At 49.8% G+C, this 18,761-nt stretch overlaps 1 protein-coding gene and 1 non-coding gene across 2 annotated transcripts; one reads left to right on the forward strand and one right to left on the reverse strand.

Moving 5' to 3' along the window:
- Positions 1–14,392: 14,392 nt before the first annotated feature.
- Positions 14,393–14,463, reverse strand: trnag-ccc (transfer RNA glycine (anticodon CCC)). The gene has a single exon. It is a non-coding gene; the product is annotated as a tRNA-Gly (tRNA).
- A 226-nt stretch (positions 14,464–14,689) lies between these two features.
- On the forward strand, positions 14,690–18,700 carry LOC119212818 (histone-lysine N-methyltransferase PRDM9-like). Its single transcript, XM_037463610.2, has 6 exons — positions 14,690–15,271; positions 15,386–15,478; positions 15,714–15,991; positions 16,088–16,149; positions 16,255–16,445; positions 16,552–18,700. The coding sequence occupies exons 1-6, from the start codon at positions 15,175–15,177 to the stop codon at positions 18,642–18,644; spliced, it is 2,814 nt and encodes a 937-aa protein (XP_037319507.2). The 5' UTR covers positions 14,690–15,174; the 3' UTR covers positions 18,645–18,700.
- The last annotated feature ends 61 nt before the right edge of the window (positions 18,701–18,761 follow it).

Raw genomic sequence — 18,761 nt, forward strand, 5'->3', positions numbered from 1 at the left:
GGACTCTTCTCCTCCATCCCTCCGGCCTCGCTTTGTGGATCGCCGAGTCGACTGTCGAGGCGCGGAAACGGTACTTTCCATGTCGTGTACCGCCACGTGAACCCGGTTGTGAGCGATGGTAGCCGATGCGTTTCACCCTTTCGCTTTATAAAGACTCTTTATTAGCAACCCGGTCGCTTCGTGCTCCTCGCTTTGTGCTCGTGAAAACGCACTTTGGCCGCTAACACGGGGGCAGAGGGAGGTGGGTCCCTTTGGGGGGGTCATAGTGGAAGCGGAGTTTTCTTGCTACGGTCTTGTGAACCTGACCACGAATGACCCGACAGCATAGCGCCCTGTTAAAGACATGGCCGCTTCGTCCTTCGTCCTTTGACCTGTTGCATCGCTTCTCCGAGGCCAATAACTCGGTTACTAGGTTACTTCTTTTGGCCTGTCGCTCGGTGCGTGTTAAAACGGAGTGCAATTACAAAAGGCGTTATTCACAGAGAGAGAGAGAGAGGGAAATGAAATCCAGATTGGATTGGCGGAGCCGGAGATGAAGAGACCGGCCCGATTTGGAACGTTTTTAATGCGAGGCAATGGAGGTCACGGCTACGGCGTACGGTTGTAGTCACGGCCGTTCCTTCGACGCCTCCACCCTGTGGGAACGGCCGGTGCCAGGAAAGATGGCGGTTCAGTGTGCAGGTCCTTGCCGTCTCCTGATTGGGGGGGGGGGGGGACGAGGTTTTTGTTTTTCCATGTTTAACTGTCAATTTCCAGTAGATGTTGGACTGAACGTGATTCAAGTTTAAACAAGCAATTAAAAAAAAAACCCGAATAAAACAACCTTTCCTCTGTGCTGCGCTGCGTCACCTTCATGTCATATGAGAGTTGGTGTAATTACCAGTTTATGATGTTTAAATAGTATTCATGTCATCACCAAAGTTATAGCTGGGGATCAGATTTTTTTCCCTCATCAATCTTCCAAACTTGGTGCTTAAAAGTCCAAAAGTTCCCTAAAAATGTTAAACAAATATGGCCGCCTCATGGCCGCTGAAGTCTGTTGTTCAATGTGTATAAACGTGGAAATGTATATTTCATGAAATACGGCAAAAGCAATGTCACTCTGTATCTGTTTTAGTAATCGACTGACTCAAGCTTGTATTTACATTTTGACATGACGTTATTACAGCATTGTTTTGTTGCTTTTGCACCACTTACACATTCTGCCCTTATAGAATAGAAAATAAATAGGACGCCAAGCAACGAGACGTTGCTGAGCAGAGGCTTACTCACTCGGGCCCGATGCAAAGAGCATTTACAGCCCTGCGTGACCCGGGTCCAGAGAGCATGTGTAAATCTCATTAGCTGTATGTCCAGCTGTCCTAGCCTTCCAATTACTAAATTATAAATGTGAAATGAATCAGAAAAGGGGCTCGGTGTTTGTGCGGCGGGGGGGGGCGGATTAATCTTGTACTTATTATGCCAAAGGCAAGAGGCATTATTCATGAAACCTTCATTTCTTACTCCCCCCCCCCCCCCCCCTCCCCCTCCTGGAATGAGAAATATAACTCGGGGCCAAGAGCAAGCTTTTACTCTCAAACTCCACGGGCCCTGACAAAACAGAGCCGTAATTATGTGAAATTATTGATATAAACAAACTGATGAACGGCCTTTGGGCCCTCAGAGTTTGCTGTCAGGTACATGCGCATTAACACAGGGTTTGCATGTACTTTAGTCACAGTGAAGTGGGTGTTGTGTGAGAGATATTTTGATCATTGTGTTGTGGTTGTTCTGTTTCCAAATCAATGCAGCCTAAATGTTATTCTCAACCTAGAGCTATTTGTTGGGGGGAATGTGGGGAGTTTGGATTGAACAGAAGAAATGCTGGTTGGTTAGGAGGCGCCCGAAACCGCGCTGCTTTCTAGAGGAACTCTCCGGGTCCAAAACCTGCTCGCCGGTAAAAACCAACAGAGAATCTTTAACGGGCCGCGATCCATTACTGAGAGTCATAAAACGTCCCCAATACACACATCGCTACAGAGTGGGATGAGACTCATTGACGCGCCACAAGCTCATCAGGACCGTAGAAGAGCCGCTACTTGTTTCGTGCTGTTTTTCCCCTGACGGATCTTGTTGAATTCTTCAATTTCCCTTGAAAAGTAGTAATAAATATAAAAAACAAGCTCCCCCCCCCTTCGGCCGGCATGTTGAACGTACACAATGAGCTCACCGGGGTCCCACGCGGGGCTCAAACTCTGCGCCTCGACTCCACTTACGCTCACGTCAATCCCGCTGATGTATTCAAACCTGCGGCAAATTACTCATTTCCCCCCCCCCGACGACGACGGGGGCGTCTCGTCTCTGATTGGACGGGGCTCCGCGCTCATCTGTCTTTGACTCCACCGCCGCTGGGCCAGTGGTGCCATCCGTCTTCCGTGTCGCAGGCGGTGGACCGGGGTGGTCGGGCCGTGAATGAGAGGCGCCTGGTCGTCCTCACCGAGGCGCCGGGGGTTTGGACTTTGCCGTCATGAGGCGTCTTCTCAGCAAAATTTCAGAATCAATATAGCTCAGTTTTTTGGGGATTGAATCTGTTTGTTTGAGTATAATAACCTGAAACGGACAAACCTGACAAACGGAGGCTCTCAAAATGACCATGTGAGGTTTTTTTTGGTACCTAAAGGTCACGGCTCCCGCACCCTTGGGGAACTTTAGTCACGCCAGTGCAAGGTGTCACTCAATCCTGCACATTGTACCTTTGAGTAAATGTAGCATTATCACAATGTAAAAACGATTAATTGGAGGACGGGGTTGGGGAACGGGACCTCGTGATGTGAAACGTACAGATGTGCGTGTTTCCGTGTATAATAAAGCATTAATAGGAAGTCCCGTAATGTTGGGATTGTTGTCTGGGATTTTGAACCCGTGACCCCATCGCCTCACTCTGTCACCCAGCGCGGACAGTTTGCCCTGCGGCGGTTTCCACCGTGAATAAGTCAAACCAAACGAACCCGGGGCTGGAACTACCGTCAAAAAAGAACTCTCCTTGGAAAAGAAAAAGGGGGCAAGTCTCCAAGCCGTTCCTCCAGTGCCCATTACGTTTTAATAATAAATAATCTTGTTATGATGGCCGGAAATGAATGACTGGAGAAATACCCTTTGGTTCGTATATGTGAAAACTGCGTGACCCCCCTCGACGATGGAAGGCTGCATCAGAAACATCCATGTGGAAGAGTCTCTGGGTTCACAGGTACGAGCCAAACCAATTCAAGCGCTCCCTTTGTTGATCTCATGTCAGCTCGGCACCATTCACAAAGCATCCTTTGATCCTTTTATGAATGAGGGCTTCCCCACTTTTACAGGCCCTCTTGGAAATGACCTCATAAAAGGTCCCAAATTGAAATATTAGGAGCGGCGCAAATCGGCTTGGCAGCCATCGAGCTGTCGAAGACTCGACCAAGTTGACCTCAATCCAAGAGCCAAACATCTTCGTTCCCCGGGTTTCAAACTTTTCTGGCCTTCGTCCGTTCGCACTTTGTCTCCCTGCTGAGGTGGCCAAGACGAGCTCCCTTCCCCCGTCTCCCTCCCCTTCCCTAATGCGTGACCGGACCCTCCGCGTCCTCCTGCATATTTAGCCCCCGGCTTGAAATGCTTCTAGCATTAGCACATAGTATGAAAATGAACGTATCCACACCAATAAGAAGGTAGCGTTCCCTTTATTTTAGCATCTGAAGAGAAGGGCATTGTTGTATTGGCATCCCACATGACATCCGGTCCTAATGGGTCGCCATTGGTGCCGTGTCGCAGGGCCTCTGGCGTTGTTCCGCCCGTGGAACCGCTGAGGGCTAAAGAATGACGAGTGGAGAGATCAACCTTTTTGTGGGGAGGGGGGGGGGGGGGGTACACGGCGGCGAGCGGACCCTCGGCCACTGCTGAGCATCCGGTTTCAAGGGGTTTTTCGAGGGGGGGCACACAAGAGGCCCTTTTTGAAGTGCTCTCTCTCTCTCTCTCTCTCTCTGTGCTGAGAATTTCAAAGCAAAGGGATTGTTCATTTGCTCCTGGCGTGCGCGGGGGGGGGCTGAAGGCCGGGACGCCGCTACCAGAGAGAAGTCACCCAAAATACGGGTGTGTCAGCGTTCTCATGTTTGTGCGGTAAATAGCCGGCGGCTGGTTAGCTTAGCTTAGCATAGAGACTGTGGACAGGGGGTCACCGTTAGCCTGTGGCCCCCCCCAGCTCCTTTAAAACTGATTCATTAATCAAACTTACAACCCCAAGTTGTGTATTTAGTCAAAACAGAAATCGGAGTAGAGACGTATGTTTTTTTTGTTATGGGGAGTTAGTGAATAGACCAAGTCGTCACGATATATACAGAAGATGAAATGTCTAAGTTTGGTAATCATTATTTGTTTTTTCGTTTTGAGCGTATTTCCCAAATGTTAAACTCTTCAAAAAGCAAACAAATCAGTAGGATGCGAGCAGAAATATGCTTAGAACCTGTAGTAAGAAAGCATGTACTTGAAACACAACCGGTTGAGAAAATGTTTTAACGATACATTGGGCGGGTTGATGAGCCTTTTGAATGAGAGTCATTGTCGAAGCTTCAGCCCACGACGAGCTTTGTTTGTTTGCTGTTCAAATCAGATTTAATTTAGAGTGACATTGGAATAGATAAATAACACAACTGTTTAATGTGTTGAATCCTGGATTGTGAGTGAACTCTAATTAGACGAGGCGTTTAGGAGATGGCGTTGTCCAATAACTCGCAAACACACAGAGGTTTAAACCACTACAAACCACATTGATACAAGTATGCGCATCAAGAGAGACGCAAGTGTTAAAAAGTAATCAATTTCCAAACAATACGGATTTCAAAACTCTCTGTTCTTAACTAACTTTCTTTACATATGATGTCATATCTATTCGTCAGCTGACGGCTGCTGATAAGCAAGCGCCAGGCACGGTGAACACGTTAAAGTATTTTTACTCCGGCCCTATTATGGTTTCACACCAGAACCAAAACCTGCTTGACCCCAGGACACCGGGTGCGATGCCGGCAACATAAAAATAACAATCACGCCACCCTAGCGTCTCCTGAAAAGTATCTTGGACTTGGACTTGCTTTCCTGGAAACGGGATCTTTTTCGCCCTCTCTTTGGCTCGGACTCATCCGGTCCCGCTGCGTGTTTGTTGCTGATCAAAAAAGGGGGGGGGGGTCGGGGGCCGCGTTGCCATGGCGCCTATCGCTCGGCTGCTCCATCACGCGGCCGCCGGGCCGCTTTGTGGGGGCTGCAGATATGGTTTCCTTTCATACAGTGGATTTCATGGTTGGCTTTGCTCTTTCGCTTCAACCCCCTCGAGGGGGACGTTTTGCCCAGGAAGTGATTGATCCTGTTTGGAAGCTGGCTGTCTCTGAAGGAACTCGGCAGGCTGGAGAGGTGGTTAATCTTATTTTCCACAAGTGTCATATTTGACCTGCTGATCGGGGCTGATCTTTAAAAAACAAAGTGAGACCCGCTTACTCGTTCAACCTGCTGGACGAATCGGGGCTTTGCCTTCTCCAGATTGGACCATCTCTAGATAAACACGTAGTTTGGCTCATGTGGTCCTGACCGAGGTTAGAACTTCGACATCATCGCCTCTTAGTCCTGCTCCAGTTCACTGACTTCTCTACAAATAAACACAGTCCAACGGACTGACGGCTACCCGTCAATGCTCCGAGTCCAATCACCACAGCGCCTTCATGTGCTCCTTTTGAGGTTTGTTCTTGATTTTGGAGCGCGAGTCCACGACCTGCCCTCTGCAAAGATGAAATGTAAAAAAAAAAAAAAGACGTCAATGGCTCCATGTGCTCTTCGTGTCCCTGCTAGCACCTTGTTCGTCATCCAAAGCATGTTTACAAGTGCCGTAAGAGCACAAGTGGCCCACAGCGGATGGTTTACGTATCCCGATGGGAACGGCGAGTGATTCCTATCCTTCACCCTGCTGTTGTTTATTGCTCAGCGTGGTTCGATGTGTGTTATTCTTGGGCTGCGTGTTTGAACAACGCTCGTGATGAAATGCCAGCGCAGGGGCGGCGGTCAAATAAATTCCAAAACGATGGGAGCCTTAAAGAAATAATTAAAGAAACGTTGGGTTTTTCCCCTTCTCTTGGCTGCCAGCGAAGGTCACATCGTCCGCACAGGGCCCAATGGACCGGAGCGGCGTGTGTGGCACGCCAGTCCGATGAGCAGACCTCTTCCACGGCGACCGCCGGGCGCCACGTTGACGGCGTGTGAGGAGGTCAGAGTTAGTTCGAAAAGGGCCGAGACCGAAAACAGCAAGTGGAGGATTGACAACAAGCCGATGCCGTCTCTGACGTTTGGTATTTTCTTATGTGCAAGTACGCACACCCGTCACTCGTGTGAACCCATTATTTACACACATTTACCATAGTGGTGGGATTTTTTTTTTTAACCAGATGAATTTTCGGTACAACCATGAAAGCAGGAGATCCCCATTGAGGTATTTGTTGAATTGAGAACAACAAATCAGTAGAGAGAGACGGGTGCTACCGATGAAGGCTAGCGTGAGGAGGTTCCTTCGAGCTGCACCGTGATTGGTCCATTCTGTTTTGGGGTGGAATCAAGGAGATATTTTCACATCATTATGAATGGTTAGTGGTAAATGTGACCTGTATAACTTCACAATAGCGTATAAAACCGAATTAAAAGGACTAATGGCAGGATTTGGGGGAAATTTGGGGAAAGCACTATGGATGACTAAAGTAAAAGGATAAAATGTTTGCATCACCGCCACAATGTCCTTGTTACTACTTGGGAAAAAGTTGGGTTTTTTTTATACCTCCTGTCACATTGTGACGGATTGAGCAGAGAGAGACGCTTCCAACGCTAAACACTTGAACCGAGTGGAATACGCGGATATGCATCTCAAACATCTCCGGAGTGAAAGTTTCGGGGGACGCAGCGATCCCAGATGTGGCCTTTTTGTGCCGTCGGCCCGGCTCGCCACTCTCGCTCTCTAACCAGGCTGGGACACGCGCCACTGTTTTGCTTGTGAGAACCTCTCGGGTTCTCTCCTGAAAGGGCGGAGGGGCTGTTTATACGCGCCGTGCCAAACTGGGTCCGTGATTGCGGGCCACAGGTTTATTTTAATTTGCCGCGGAGAGCAGTTTTCCCGAAGGATTTGAACGTGATTCACCTCCTTTTTGCAAAACATCGGCCTCCTCCAAGTCCCACTGTTGCCCTTTTGAGGTTGGGTTTCATTTCAGATTAGTGGAAAGGAGGGGCCTTCCCTCATGTGTCCAGTACAGTATGTGTGTGTGTGTGTGTATTTATATTCGTGTGTGAGACCAAAGGAAAGTGTGGCTCTTGATAGGCTAATGAGGCTTCTCGTGGAAAGAGTCGTACTCTCAACACATCTGGTTTTCTGTGGCTGACGCTGGAATGGTACAACTTTTAATAGTAAATGTGATTTGATTTTAGTTTACTGCGCTGAAGTTGTCCGTCCTACGTAGCAGTGGGAGTCGCATCCTCTAGTATTGCACTGTTCTGCTGGAGGTTAAACTGATATATTCCAGTTAAGAGTTTGCATGCTCACTTTTCACTTCATTCAAACACACAGCAGCAGTTTTCTTCACATTTATTTTGCCGTCAAAAACAGACCGGAGAATAAAAAATGTGTTTCTGTTCTGTGTTCACTTTGCACCCAGTTCCTTTTGTGCACACACGCAGCAGCTCGGTGTTCGGCGACACCTTTCGTTCTAAGTGTAACTTTTAACTTGTTCTCTCTCTCTCTCTCTCTCTCTCTCTCTCTGCAACACTCAACATGTGGTTCACACCGGGCTCGAACAAACGGACGATAAACCGGCTTGGCTTTCCGCCGCTCGCCCCCTCAGCACGACATTGAGTTATGCCCCCCCCCCCCCGTAGAGGAGTTGTTACCCGGAGACGCGCACTCATCAGGCCCCTGGAGGCCCGGTGTGCAGGAGAGACGACTCCAGGCTTTTATCGCCTCGGCTGAGCACCTTTTTCAAGCACTCGGAACTGTTAGAAGCTGCAGCTGCACGAGGATCAGTTACGTTCTTTGTCACGCCTTGTAGGGCCCTTTTCCCAGTGAGGACCATAAATTTGCCAGGCTTGTACTGCTCGAGAGACGCCGTGTGGGTTTCTGCGGCGCTTTTTATCTTTTTTTTTTACCTTAGCTCCAAATTAATTTCCTTGCAGCAGCTAACGGAGGTTGGAAGAAATAATGGGCTCTAATTATTGAGTCTACAGGGGGGGGGAGGTTGCATAAAACACGGGGGTGAAAAACGCAGCCAAACTCACCGTCATTGTTCTCCAGAGTCGAGAGAAAAGAGAGAAATTACTGGCAGACACATTTGTGAGTTTCCTGGTTAAATCACCAGTTCTCATTTAATAATTAAGCAACATCAACACCTTTTAAGATGTAAGAAAACATCTCGTTTGTAGTAGTTTCACCCAAGAGTTCAGTAAAAAAAAAAAAAGAAGAAAAATAGAAAACCACCTCGGAGAAGCTCTCCATTCATATCAGCTTGTAAAATCCTCGTCATTTCTTCAGGACCGGGGCCTGTCTTCATGGTACCGCCGTATCCATTGTGCAATGCATGCAAGGCCCGAGCCAGACAGATGCATCGCAGCGCGAGGAGGCGTGTCTTCCGATAGGCCCGAAACTTTGCGATTGTCACGGTTTGGGTCTGCTTCTTGTCTTATTTTGTAGTTTTCATGTCTCTTGTGTCCCTGGGTAACTTCACTTCCTGCCTTGTCCTGTCTTCCCCTGTAATTGTCTGCCGTGCCTGATTGTTTCCACCTGTGTCCAATCACCTGCACCCCCCTTGTGTATTTAAGCCCTGTGAGTCTCTTGTCTTGTGTGGCGTCATTACATGTCGAACGTTCATGTGTCGAGTAAGTCCGTGTTTTCAAGTCCAGGTCCCTGGTTTTTTTGTCTGTTTTGTTTTCTCCTCCTTCCTCCCCTTTTTGGTTGGAGTGAGTTTGAGTTTTGACTATTAAAGTCCTTTTATTTTTTCATTAACTCCGCATCTGAGTCCTCCCTCCTTGCCCTCGCACCCGCGTATTGACAGCGATCTCTAGATCAATAATAAAGCACAGGTTTTTACCAAATGAAATGGTAAACCCCTGATAACAAGGCAGCGATATGAAACAAGGCCAGAATGCACTGAAGAATGTCAGTAGTCAGAAAACAGTTCCCCGATTCCCTGACTCATCCTGTGCTTGGCACATTAAAATAACAGCCCACGCACTGAAGCAATTATGAGAATAATGTGCTGTGTTTTAACAGCTGTAGAGTGGGGGGAGGACGAGGGGGGGGGGGCTGTGGGATTTGATGAGTCGCGGAATGCCAAGAGAGGAGAGACCTAACCAGAAATGAAGGTGCATTTAAATACACGGTGAGAAAGAGCACAAGGAACCTGCTGTAGGTCAGCGTTGTTCCTTGTGCATTTCTTATGGGAGAGAAGGCTGATTTAGAAGTGGGCGTCGCCCTGGTTTCCCTCAACAAAAAAATAAATAAACCCGGAAAATTAGAGCCAGTGACGGTGATTTTTTTTTTGCAATGTGTTGCAGCAAAGAATGTCTGCATCTACGGAGACAGCTGCTGATAGAGGAGGTGGCACATGACGTGACCGGGTTAAAGAAAGTTGTCCGAGTTGTGGCGATTCAACTTTTGTAATAAATGGAATGATAACATCCAGAGAGGGGAAGGAGAGTAAAGTGGGCCACATGCATCAGGATTATCATGCAAGGGACGAAAACCGAATCCCCTCACTTTTCAAACAAACACCCTCCTCCCTTCCCAAAATGCATCGGGACCCACAAAAAAAAGGGATTTTTTTCGCCTGTGTGGCCACGCACACGGTGCCGCATGCAACGCGGGGCCCCCTTCTTATCAGGCGACCCCCCCAAACAGCGAGGGCTCTGCCCGGGGATCAGGATCCAGAGGAGGGAAAACATCTGTACTGAAGCGCTCGAACTGTGAGGGAAAAAAAAAAAAGCGTTGTCGTCCAAGGTTATAATTCATCTTGGGTTTTGTGGGCAGGAAGTGGAGTCACATGCCGTGTTTTGCCCGTAACTGTTCGCCGCCCCCCCCCCCCCCCCCTGTGAATCGCCCTCTTGTTCCAAGGTGCCCCCCCCCCCCCCCTGCTCCCCCGATACGCACCGACTGACCTCTAAATAGGGAAGTTTTATGCAGCTGACCTTTGACTCTCAACGTCTCCGTATTTGCGTCTGAGAAAACAGTGAAATTATGACACTTAACGCTGTGTCTGGAGCCCATTGATGACTGGGCGACGGTGACTGGGCCCCATTGAGGTGGACTGGGTCGATCCCCCCCCCGACACCCGTCTCTCCGGTTTAATAGTGACGCGACTGAAAACGCGCCCAAACACTGACGCGCCGTTAAAAGAGCAGTCGAAAAAAAATGGGCTTTCACTGGTTTCACGGGGCGTTTAGTCGCCGGGACATAAAGTCCCTGCACGCGCAATTTCAACCAATTTACAAAAAAATGATGGCGAGGCTGCGCAGGTAGTGCTCGAAAAAGTGAAAAAGAAAATTTCAACTCATGAAATTGAAGAAAAAGTCTCAAGTGGATTTGATGAACGCAAAAACCCAAATCCAGGGTGATGGAGAAGGTAAAAGAGGCTCCTGGCGTGCAAGTTAGCATCGGCCTCGGCTAATCCGGGTGTCCCCTCCACGGCTCACACCGGGGCTGAGCCATATGTGAGGGGGGGTGGGGGGGGGGATAAGTCCTGTGCACGAGCAGCCAGCAGTAGCCTCTTTGAACATCTTCATGATGTGCGGTCACAGGGGTCTCGCTCCGCTCTCTTTGGATCAAATCAATCGGGGGGAGGGGGGTCGGGGGGCCTTGAACGCCGCGTGGTCCAATCAGAGCAATCACGACCCCCCTCTTATCTGTTTGGCGCGGCCTGCCGCGGAGCCCTAATCAGCCCCCGTATCTCGGTAATGGTGTTACGGTTAATTGTCCCCCCCCCCCCCCTCGCTGTGGCCGTATCCCCTTTCGCTCGTGATCTCTATCTGCAAATGAGGTCAGAAAAGGCATATGGATCTGGTTACTGCACGCTAACGGGGGGGGGGGGGGGGGGAGAGCGCGACGTGGCTCAGATTTAGTCAACATGAGTCAGTTCCCAAGCCAGAACGATTTGCATATTCCTCCGAGCTCCTGCGTCCGACCCGGCCCGGGTAACGGCGTGGTATCTGCACAGGTCCAGGGCGAGTGGGTCCACCCCGTCTGAGCGAGATGCAAATCTATCCCAAAGGACAAATTATGATGCGGGTCAGGATTTGGTTTAAACACGTTCTCTACCATTGACCGACCCGGTCTGGAAAGAGCGTTTTAAATCCAGCTCCAGAGTCCAAACCGACTGACACAGCATGACTAAAGATACAAAAAAAATAAAAACGCACCCTTGGAGATGGAGATCGATGTGAAGCAAAAGGTCAGCCGGGGTCGCAACTGAGTCGTCTTTTGACACCTCCAACCCGTCAAACCCTCTTTCACGGCGAGGGGTGCGGGGTGCGGGGGGGGGGCGGGGGGGGGGGGCGGGGAGGGGGGTGTAAGCGCTGTTCCTTTCAAGCCGCTCCCCATGCATAAATAAACCTGGACCCTCCTCTCTACCGGGCCAAGCCTCAGGCCTGCTCGGGGGGGAGCAGAAGGTCTGAGAGCATTCCTCCATGAAGACTCTCTCTTTTCTAACTTTGCTTTGATTTCACGCTCATTATGCCCCCCTCTCCCCCTCCCCCCGGTCCCCCGCAGCTCTGCCGGTCCTGGACAAGAGATCCCATACCTGATGAAACAATGGGGGGGGGGTGGGGGCTGTGCTGCATGATGAAGCTAAGCCGAGCTCGGGGTGGCAGGAGGAGATTGCAATGTCTGCCTACGTCACTTTAACAAGGAATGAGGACAAAAAAAGGTGGGGGGGGGGGCACCATTATCCTAGGTTAGCTTTATCCTGCAGACGAAATGAAGCGCTCCTGAGGGAAGAGCTTCTCAGAGGTGTGACGTCTCAGCCGGGTCACTTCTCCTCACGGGCCTTTGTTACTCCCGCTGCCCAGCTGCTGTGCTGCTGCTGTCAGAGCAGAGGACCTTCTCCCTGATCTTCAACCTCCTCGCCCCTAATGATGCCCCCAAGGCAGCAGGGGGTGTGCGGGGCAGGTGGTGGTGGTGGTGGTGGTGGTGGGGGGGAGGTCTCTCTGACTCTGATGATATCACTCATTGTGTTTGAAGGGCTGCAGACGCGTTGAGAAAAAACACAATCCACAAAGGCCTGATTTGATCTTTCATTTGATACATTAACTGGGGGGCAAATTGGTAAATGAGAATAAAACGGAAACACTGGGGGTGACAGCAGCAGATGTGAAGTGGCCGGCGCTGATTATTGGAACCGTTGGAATCTTTAGGAGCGTTTTTGTTTATCCCCGAAAAAGAGAGCAATTGCTGAGGGAGAAAAGTTTTCTCATTCAATTCAATGAGAAAGTGCGTCTAAACTTTTGAATGCTACTGTATAAATGATCAAAAAAATACCAATGTCAAAACTGCTAAACAGTAAATGCAATTTACCAATGGGCAAATTGTTAATAAGCATCCTGCAAACTATTGGAGATTTTAATCCCGTTCTGGCCTCCATCAAATGATACAACATGGCCCCCTAGTGGAGGTTTAATGGAACACAACACGCTTCCTATGAGAAAAAAACACCACCAAGTCAAGAGTGGAGATGGAGTTCTGCTGACTCATCAAATCATTGGATATGATCTATCGAATGCTAGGAAAATCAACATTTAGGGTTATTAGAAGAGGAATTAAATACAGTGAGGATATTTATGTTAATTGCTTATAGCTCCAGGTAATGAGGGGAAGAAGGCAAACAGCCAAACAGCCTCGATCTCCTTCCGGAGGGGAGCGAAAAGAGATGTCCCAGTCGTACATGGCGTGCTGTTTGGTAAATAAGGTTTACATATGTAAACACTCCACCTTCTCTTGACACACTAAAGCCACTGTTGTCTCGCGTGTCTTAAAGTTTGACGAGGCCCCCGATCACAGCTGCTGTCATCCAATCCACAGGGACTGAACATGACTGACATCCTCAAAGTCCTGCCTTGTGCTCAGAGTCCACACACACTGGTGTGAAGGATAAAGCTAAGCTGACTTATACGCACACGCGTACAAAAGTTGGCTTTCAGGTTTTAAAGCATTGAAACACATAGATTATTCTTTTACTAATCTGGATAAATGTAACGGATGTAACGGATCTCTTGGATAAAAAGCAACAATAATGTGATATTAATAGTAATACGTTCAAACAAACTATCTATGTAACTCCAAAGCTAATAAAAGATGAATTGCCTTTTTCGTTCAGATTGTGATGTGAGCAATGATCCGCGTCCTTCCTAAAGCTGCTGACCTTTGACCTTTGACCTTTATAGTCTTCAGCAATCTGCTCATCTAACAGACCTGGAAGAAGACACGTTTGTAGCAGTAAAAAGTCTGAGTGTCGAGACAATATTAATAATGGCAAAGGTATTACATATATTTCATGGTAGAACGCCGATCTATTGCCTGACACTTGATTGTGGTGGATTCAACAAGAGCATTCTAGAATAATTAAGCTACTTCCCTTTGGTAACATCACAGCGGTGCACACTTCAGCGAGAAGATGACTCCACAACTGAGCTAAATAAGGGCACATCTATTCATTTGCAACATGAATGCGTCAAAATAACACACAAACTGAAAAGTGTGATTGAACAAATAGTTGACTTGAATTACGTCATAAATAAAAAACGCTGTATGCTAAATGCAGCTTTACACCGGTTTGTGGTCTTTAAATATAACCGGCGAATATAACTGGTGAATCATGTGAATTGCAGCACAAGAGTCTATTCCAGAACATACAATAAAATATATTTTTTTGTGACTATTTTACCAAACACCACTTAAGTGTTTGTGAAGGCTTCACGGTTTTCAATAATATGTTATACACCAAAATGATGTCAAATGTAGAATAAGAAAAAGAAGTCAGTGGAGCCTATACAAGAGGAATTAAAGACAAAAGTTAAAATAGTGGAAGGAATAATAGCAGCACGCCTAGTATATCTTAAATGTAATAATATATTATAAAGAAATCTGGGGTATAGTACCACAATATAATAAATTGAAATTTAATATGGGTATAATAGGTTATAATAATAAAGTGAATACATAATGTAACTCGCCAAAATAATACCCAGCAAAAGTATGTAGTAAATACGGCTTGTGCTGGAAAAGTCTGTTTATATCCAACAAACACAACAATAGGTGAAGATGCACATATTAATACATGATTTTGTGAATGATATGTAAAAGTGTTAGAGGAGGTAAAAGTGGTGCGCCGCCCGGGAATCGAACCCGGGTCGCAAGAATGGGAATCTTGCATGATACCACTACACCAGCGGCGCCCATGGAAAATGCGGTAGCCACACGTGTTATATAGTCGCTACCAACCAGTTAATTGCAGTAGGGTGTCAATGTTTACAATGCTTTGCAGTTCGGGTAAACACTTTAATCACATGCTATACAAGCTACAAATCAACGAAGTAATTTCTCATATCCTTGTTACTTTATTTGAAAAAAGAACGGAAGTACTAAATGTCCGACATTTATTCTGAAAGTGTAATTAATTTGCTTCCGGATGAACTGCGTCGTTCTAGGATAGTTTAGTATCTGGTGTTTGACGTTAGTGGGCTACCATAACAAACAGCTAAAACCTGTTTTCAATGGCAATTAGTTAGCAAATCAGTATTATAGACGATAAGATTTGGGCCGGTAAAAAAGTAGAGTTTGAAGTGTAATGTTGCATTTGCAATGAACAATGCTAGTCTGATAGCCACATAGCAGCTACTGTCTCTTGATTAGCTATGCTAATATCCCGTTATTCGCTATAATTTGACAACACTCTTCCCAATTAATCCTAACTGGACACGTGTTCCTCTCAATCTGTGTGAATTATAAATCTAGCCAGCTCAATCAGACGCCGTCTGATGTTTCGTATGCTAGGCTAGGCTAGCATGCTAACGTAAGCCTGCTAAGCTACCCGCGGCTGTTGGCGTGTAGCATGAATCCGTGTGAGCGTCGCTCTTCCCGGGTCACAGTTCTCAGAGTTTGCACTCATGTCGGGCAAGAGCGCCGGTGTGGAGTGGGTGGAGACCACCGAGGAGGTCGTTATAACCGAGGAGTGCCTGACCCCGGATCACAACACGCCTCCGGGTACCTACACGTTTGACTTGGTTGACAACTAAACCGGTGACGTCACTTGTTTTTTTTATTCTTATATGTGTGCTTAATTATTGCCTTTCGTTCTTGTTCTCCTGCTTCTTGTAGTGGTGCCGGTTTTGGAGCCGGAAGAAACTCCAATCCAGAAATTACTGGACACTGTGGGACACGGCGATAACCCAGAGTCTGATGGGGGCTTTTGTAAGAAAGAGACACTCCCTCCTCCTCTGCTCACATCACTTGTCACTTGGTGTTCGCTGGTGCACTTTGTTTTGTTATGTTACTATGTTGTCTTATCTGTCTTGTTGTCCATTGCCAACCGCCGAGTCAAATTCCTTGCATGTCTGACATATTTTGGTAATGTTTCCTGATTCCTGATCCTCGTGAGAAGTTTCCTTCTAAACCTTAAGTGGCCGTGATCTTTTGCCCCTTCCAGATTGCGAGGAGTGCCTGACTCTCTTCCAGGACCAGAGTGATCCCTCCAACGTTAACGGCCCGTCCTTCATTCTGGACTTTCCAGCGAGCACGGGTCTCCCACAGAGGGCCCTCCTCACGCTCCCCTATGGCCTGATGGTGGGCAGATCTAGCATCCCCAACGCGGGCGTTGGGGTCATAAACCATGGGCCCACGGTGTCACCGGGGATGCATTTTGGACCGTACGAGGGGGAAGAGGCCGCGAGAGAAAGCGCCATGGCGAGCAAATTCTCCTGGGAGGTGAGGTTGGATTTGTTTGGCCTCTCTTAATAAATCTCAACGTCGACGACCCCTCATTAAATGCGCTCATTTTTTTTTCTTGAAAATATTCTGCAGATTTACAAAGATGAATACGAGTACATCGACGCAGCCAGAGAGTCTCACTCGAACTGGATGAGGTGTTTTGAGATCTCTTTCCGCTGTTTCTCTTTCTATCTCGCAATTCATTTGGAAGAAAAACTGTCCGTCCGTGTTTTGTAATATTTACCTCTGTTCTTATGCAGGTACATCAATTATGCTCGTAACAAAGACGAGACAAACTTGCTGGCGGTCCAGTACAAAGGCAGCATCCTCTTCCATTGCTGTCGCGCCATCCGCCCTGGAGACGAGCTCACTGTGTGGCCCAGCGCCGCTTTTCAGGGCCACTTTAGTGAAGCTTGGAGCCAGGTGTGGGTCATGAAGTTGAATGCAACAGGTGCCGTTACCACCCAAGTGTCCCTAGTTACAAAAATCCCTTTCTACTGCAAAAAAATCCTTTACAGTGCAATAATACATGATTTTTCTTTCTTTTTAAATCTCAGAGAGTAACGCAACCGCGACGTCTCAGATCTTCCTCTGCTCACACTGCCAGCTGTCCTTCACCACGGAGTCCTTCCTCCGGCGGCATACGGAGAACTTCCACGCGCAGCCTGAAGAGGGCGACGCCACAGCGGCTGCCGAGGCAGCTGAAGAGCCCTCTTCCGAGGGCGACTCGGCCCTCCCCGCGGCCTCCCTGGTGGTGTTTTCTTCGGTCGACGCCGGCGAGTCCAAGACGTGTGGCGACTGCGGCAAGACCTTCAAGCAGCTGCCTCACCTCAGGAGGCACAAGCTCTGCGTCCACTCAAACAGACGTCCCTACTGCTGCCCGCAGTGCAGGCGCAGCTTCAGCCAGGCGTCCGGCCTGATCCGACACCAGCTGGTTCACAGGAAGCGCGCCGCGACCAAGGCCGCAGACGCCGTTCCCGAGGAGGACAAGGGGAGCTCGACCCCGAGGCCGGAGCCTTTCGGTCCCACGGATCCAGCCGAAGCGGAGGAAGCCGACGTTTTGGCTCAAAGCGAGAACGTGCGAGAAGCTACGGACGCGACCGACGCGGAGAACGCACCCGCCGCGGAGGACGGGGCGTCTCCACACAGTTGCTCGGACTGCGGCAGGAGCTTCGCCAACGAGGCGACCCTGAGGGAGCACGGGGCGGCGGCCCACGAGCGGCCGCGTCCGTACGTCTGCACCGTGTGCCAGAAGTGCTTCGGCCAGTACCACGACCTGACCCGGCACCTGCTGCATCACCAGAAGCAAAGCGAGAGGGGCGAGAAGGTGGACGAGGCTCCGGAGGGATCCACCGCCGCGCCCTCCAGCTGTGCCGAGTGCTCGCTGACCTTCTCCTCGGTGGACGCCCTCCAGCAGCACATAGCGGAGCGTCACTCGGAGGAGAGCCGCGGGGACGACCGGCGCCGCGATCCGGACTACAGCCCGCCGCCGCAGGCGTCGGAGGAGCTGGCGGCGGTTTTCCCAAGACGCCAGAGGCCCCGGCGCCTCGGGGCCGGCTCCAGAATCGCTGCCATAACCGAGCTCATAGCCCCGAAACGAAGGGCCGCCTCCTGCAAGAAGCCCCCCGCCGGCCCCGAGAGGAGCGCCGCCGAGGCGGACGCGCCCGCCCCCGCCAACGGGACGCCGGCCAAGTACAGGTGGTTCAGCTGCAACCGCTGCAAGCGGACGTACGGGAACCCGGACGACCTGGGGGCGCACGCCTGCGCTCCGAAACCGCTCAAGTGCGGCCTGTGCGGCGCGACCTTCGGCAAGTCCGGCTTCCTGAAAAGACACCGGCAGACGGCGCACGGGGACGCCGCGTCTTACAGCTGCGAGCGCTGCCGCAAGGTCTTCTCCACCTCCGGCAACCTGAAGCAGCACCGGAAGAGCAACACCTGCATGAAGTACCACTGCTCGTCGGAGCTCTTCCCCTGCTCCTTCTGCCAGTTCTCCTTCACCATGAAGAGCTACCTCCTCAAGCACGTCAAGAGGCACCACCCGGTGGAGTACCTGTCCCACTGCAACTCCGGAACGCTGGGAGAGGAGCAAAAGGCGGAGGGGTTGGAGGAGGAGGAGCAGGAGCAGCGGGACGGAGAGGCGGCGGGCGAAGCGTACGCGTGCCCCCACTGCGGAAAGAGCTGCGGCAGCGCCAAAGCGTTCAAGTCGCACTCGTGCTTCCAGCAGGTGAAGGTGCTCTACCTGTGCACCGACTGCGGCAAGGGCTTCGCCAACCACTACGGCCTCAAGCAGCACCAGCGCGTCCACACGGGTGAGAAGCCCTACGCCTGCCCGCACTGCGCCAAGAGCTTCTCCTACACGGGGCAGCTCAACGTGCACCTCAGGACGCACACGGGTGAGAAGCCGTACCTGTGCACGCACTGCGGCGACAGCTTCCGGCAGTCGGGCGACCTGAAGCGGCACGAGAGGAAGCACACGGGCGTGAGGCCGCACCGCTGCACCGAGTGCTGCAAGAGCTTCAGCCGCCCGCAGAGCCTCAAAGCCCACCAGATGCTCCACCTGGGGCAGAAGATGTTCAAGTGCACCCAGTGCGGCAAGAGCTTCTCCCGCAACTATCACCTGCGCAGGCACCACCAGAAGATGCACCTGTAGCACTGAATGCGCGAGTACCAGGTTTTTTTTTTTTTTGTTGAGAATAATACTTAAATACAATTAAATCACTGCAAATCTCAGCTTGCCAGTATATTAAAGACATTATTATTGTCTCTG

Source organism: Pungitius pungitius, chromosome 21, assembly GCF_949316345.1.
Source record: "Pungitius pungitius chromosome 21, fPunPun2.1, whole genome shotgun sequence".
Taxonomy (NCBI): domain Eukaryota; kingdom Metazoa; phylum Chordata; class Actinopteri; order Perciformes; family Gasterosteidae; genus Pungitius; species Pungitius pungitius.

What these genes read in the sequence shown, in the direction of transcription:
- LOC119212818 (XM_037463610.2), top strand. Translation starts at nt 15,175, where the DNA reads ATGTCGGGCAAGAGCGCCGGTGTGGAGTGGGTGGAGACCACCGAGGAG. An exon ending in GGATCACAACACGCCTCCGG is followed by an intron (nt 15,272 to 15,385) that starts GTACCTACACGT and finishes TGCTTCTTGTAG; the next exon opens with TGGTGCCGGTTTTGGAGCCG. An exon ending in CATGAAGTTGAATGCAACAG is followed by an intron (nt 16,446 to 16,551) that starts GTGCCGTTACCA and finishes TTTAAATCTCAG; the next exon opens with AGAGTAACGCAACCGCGACG.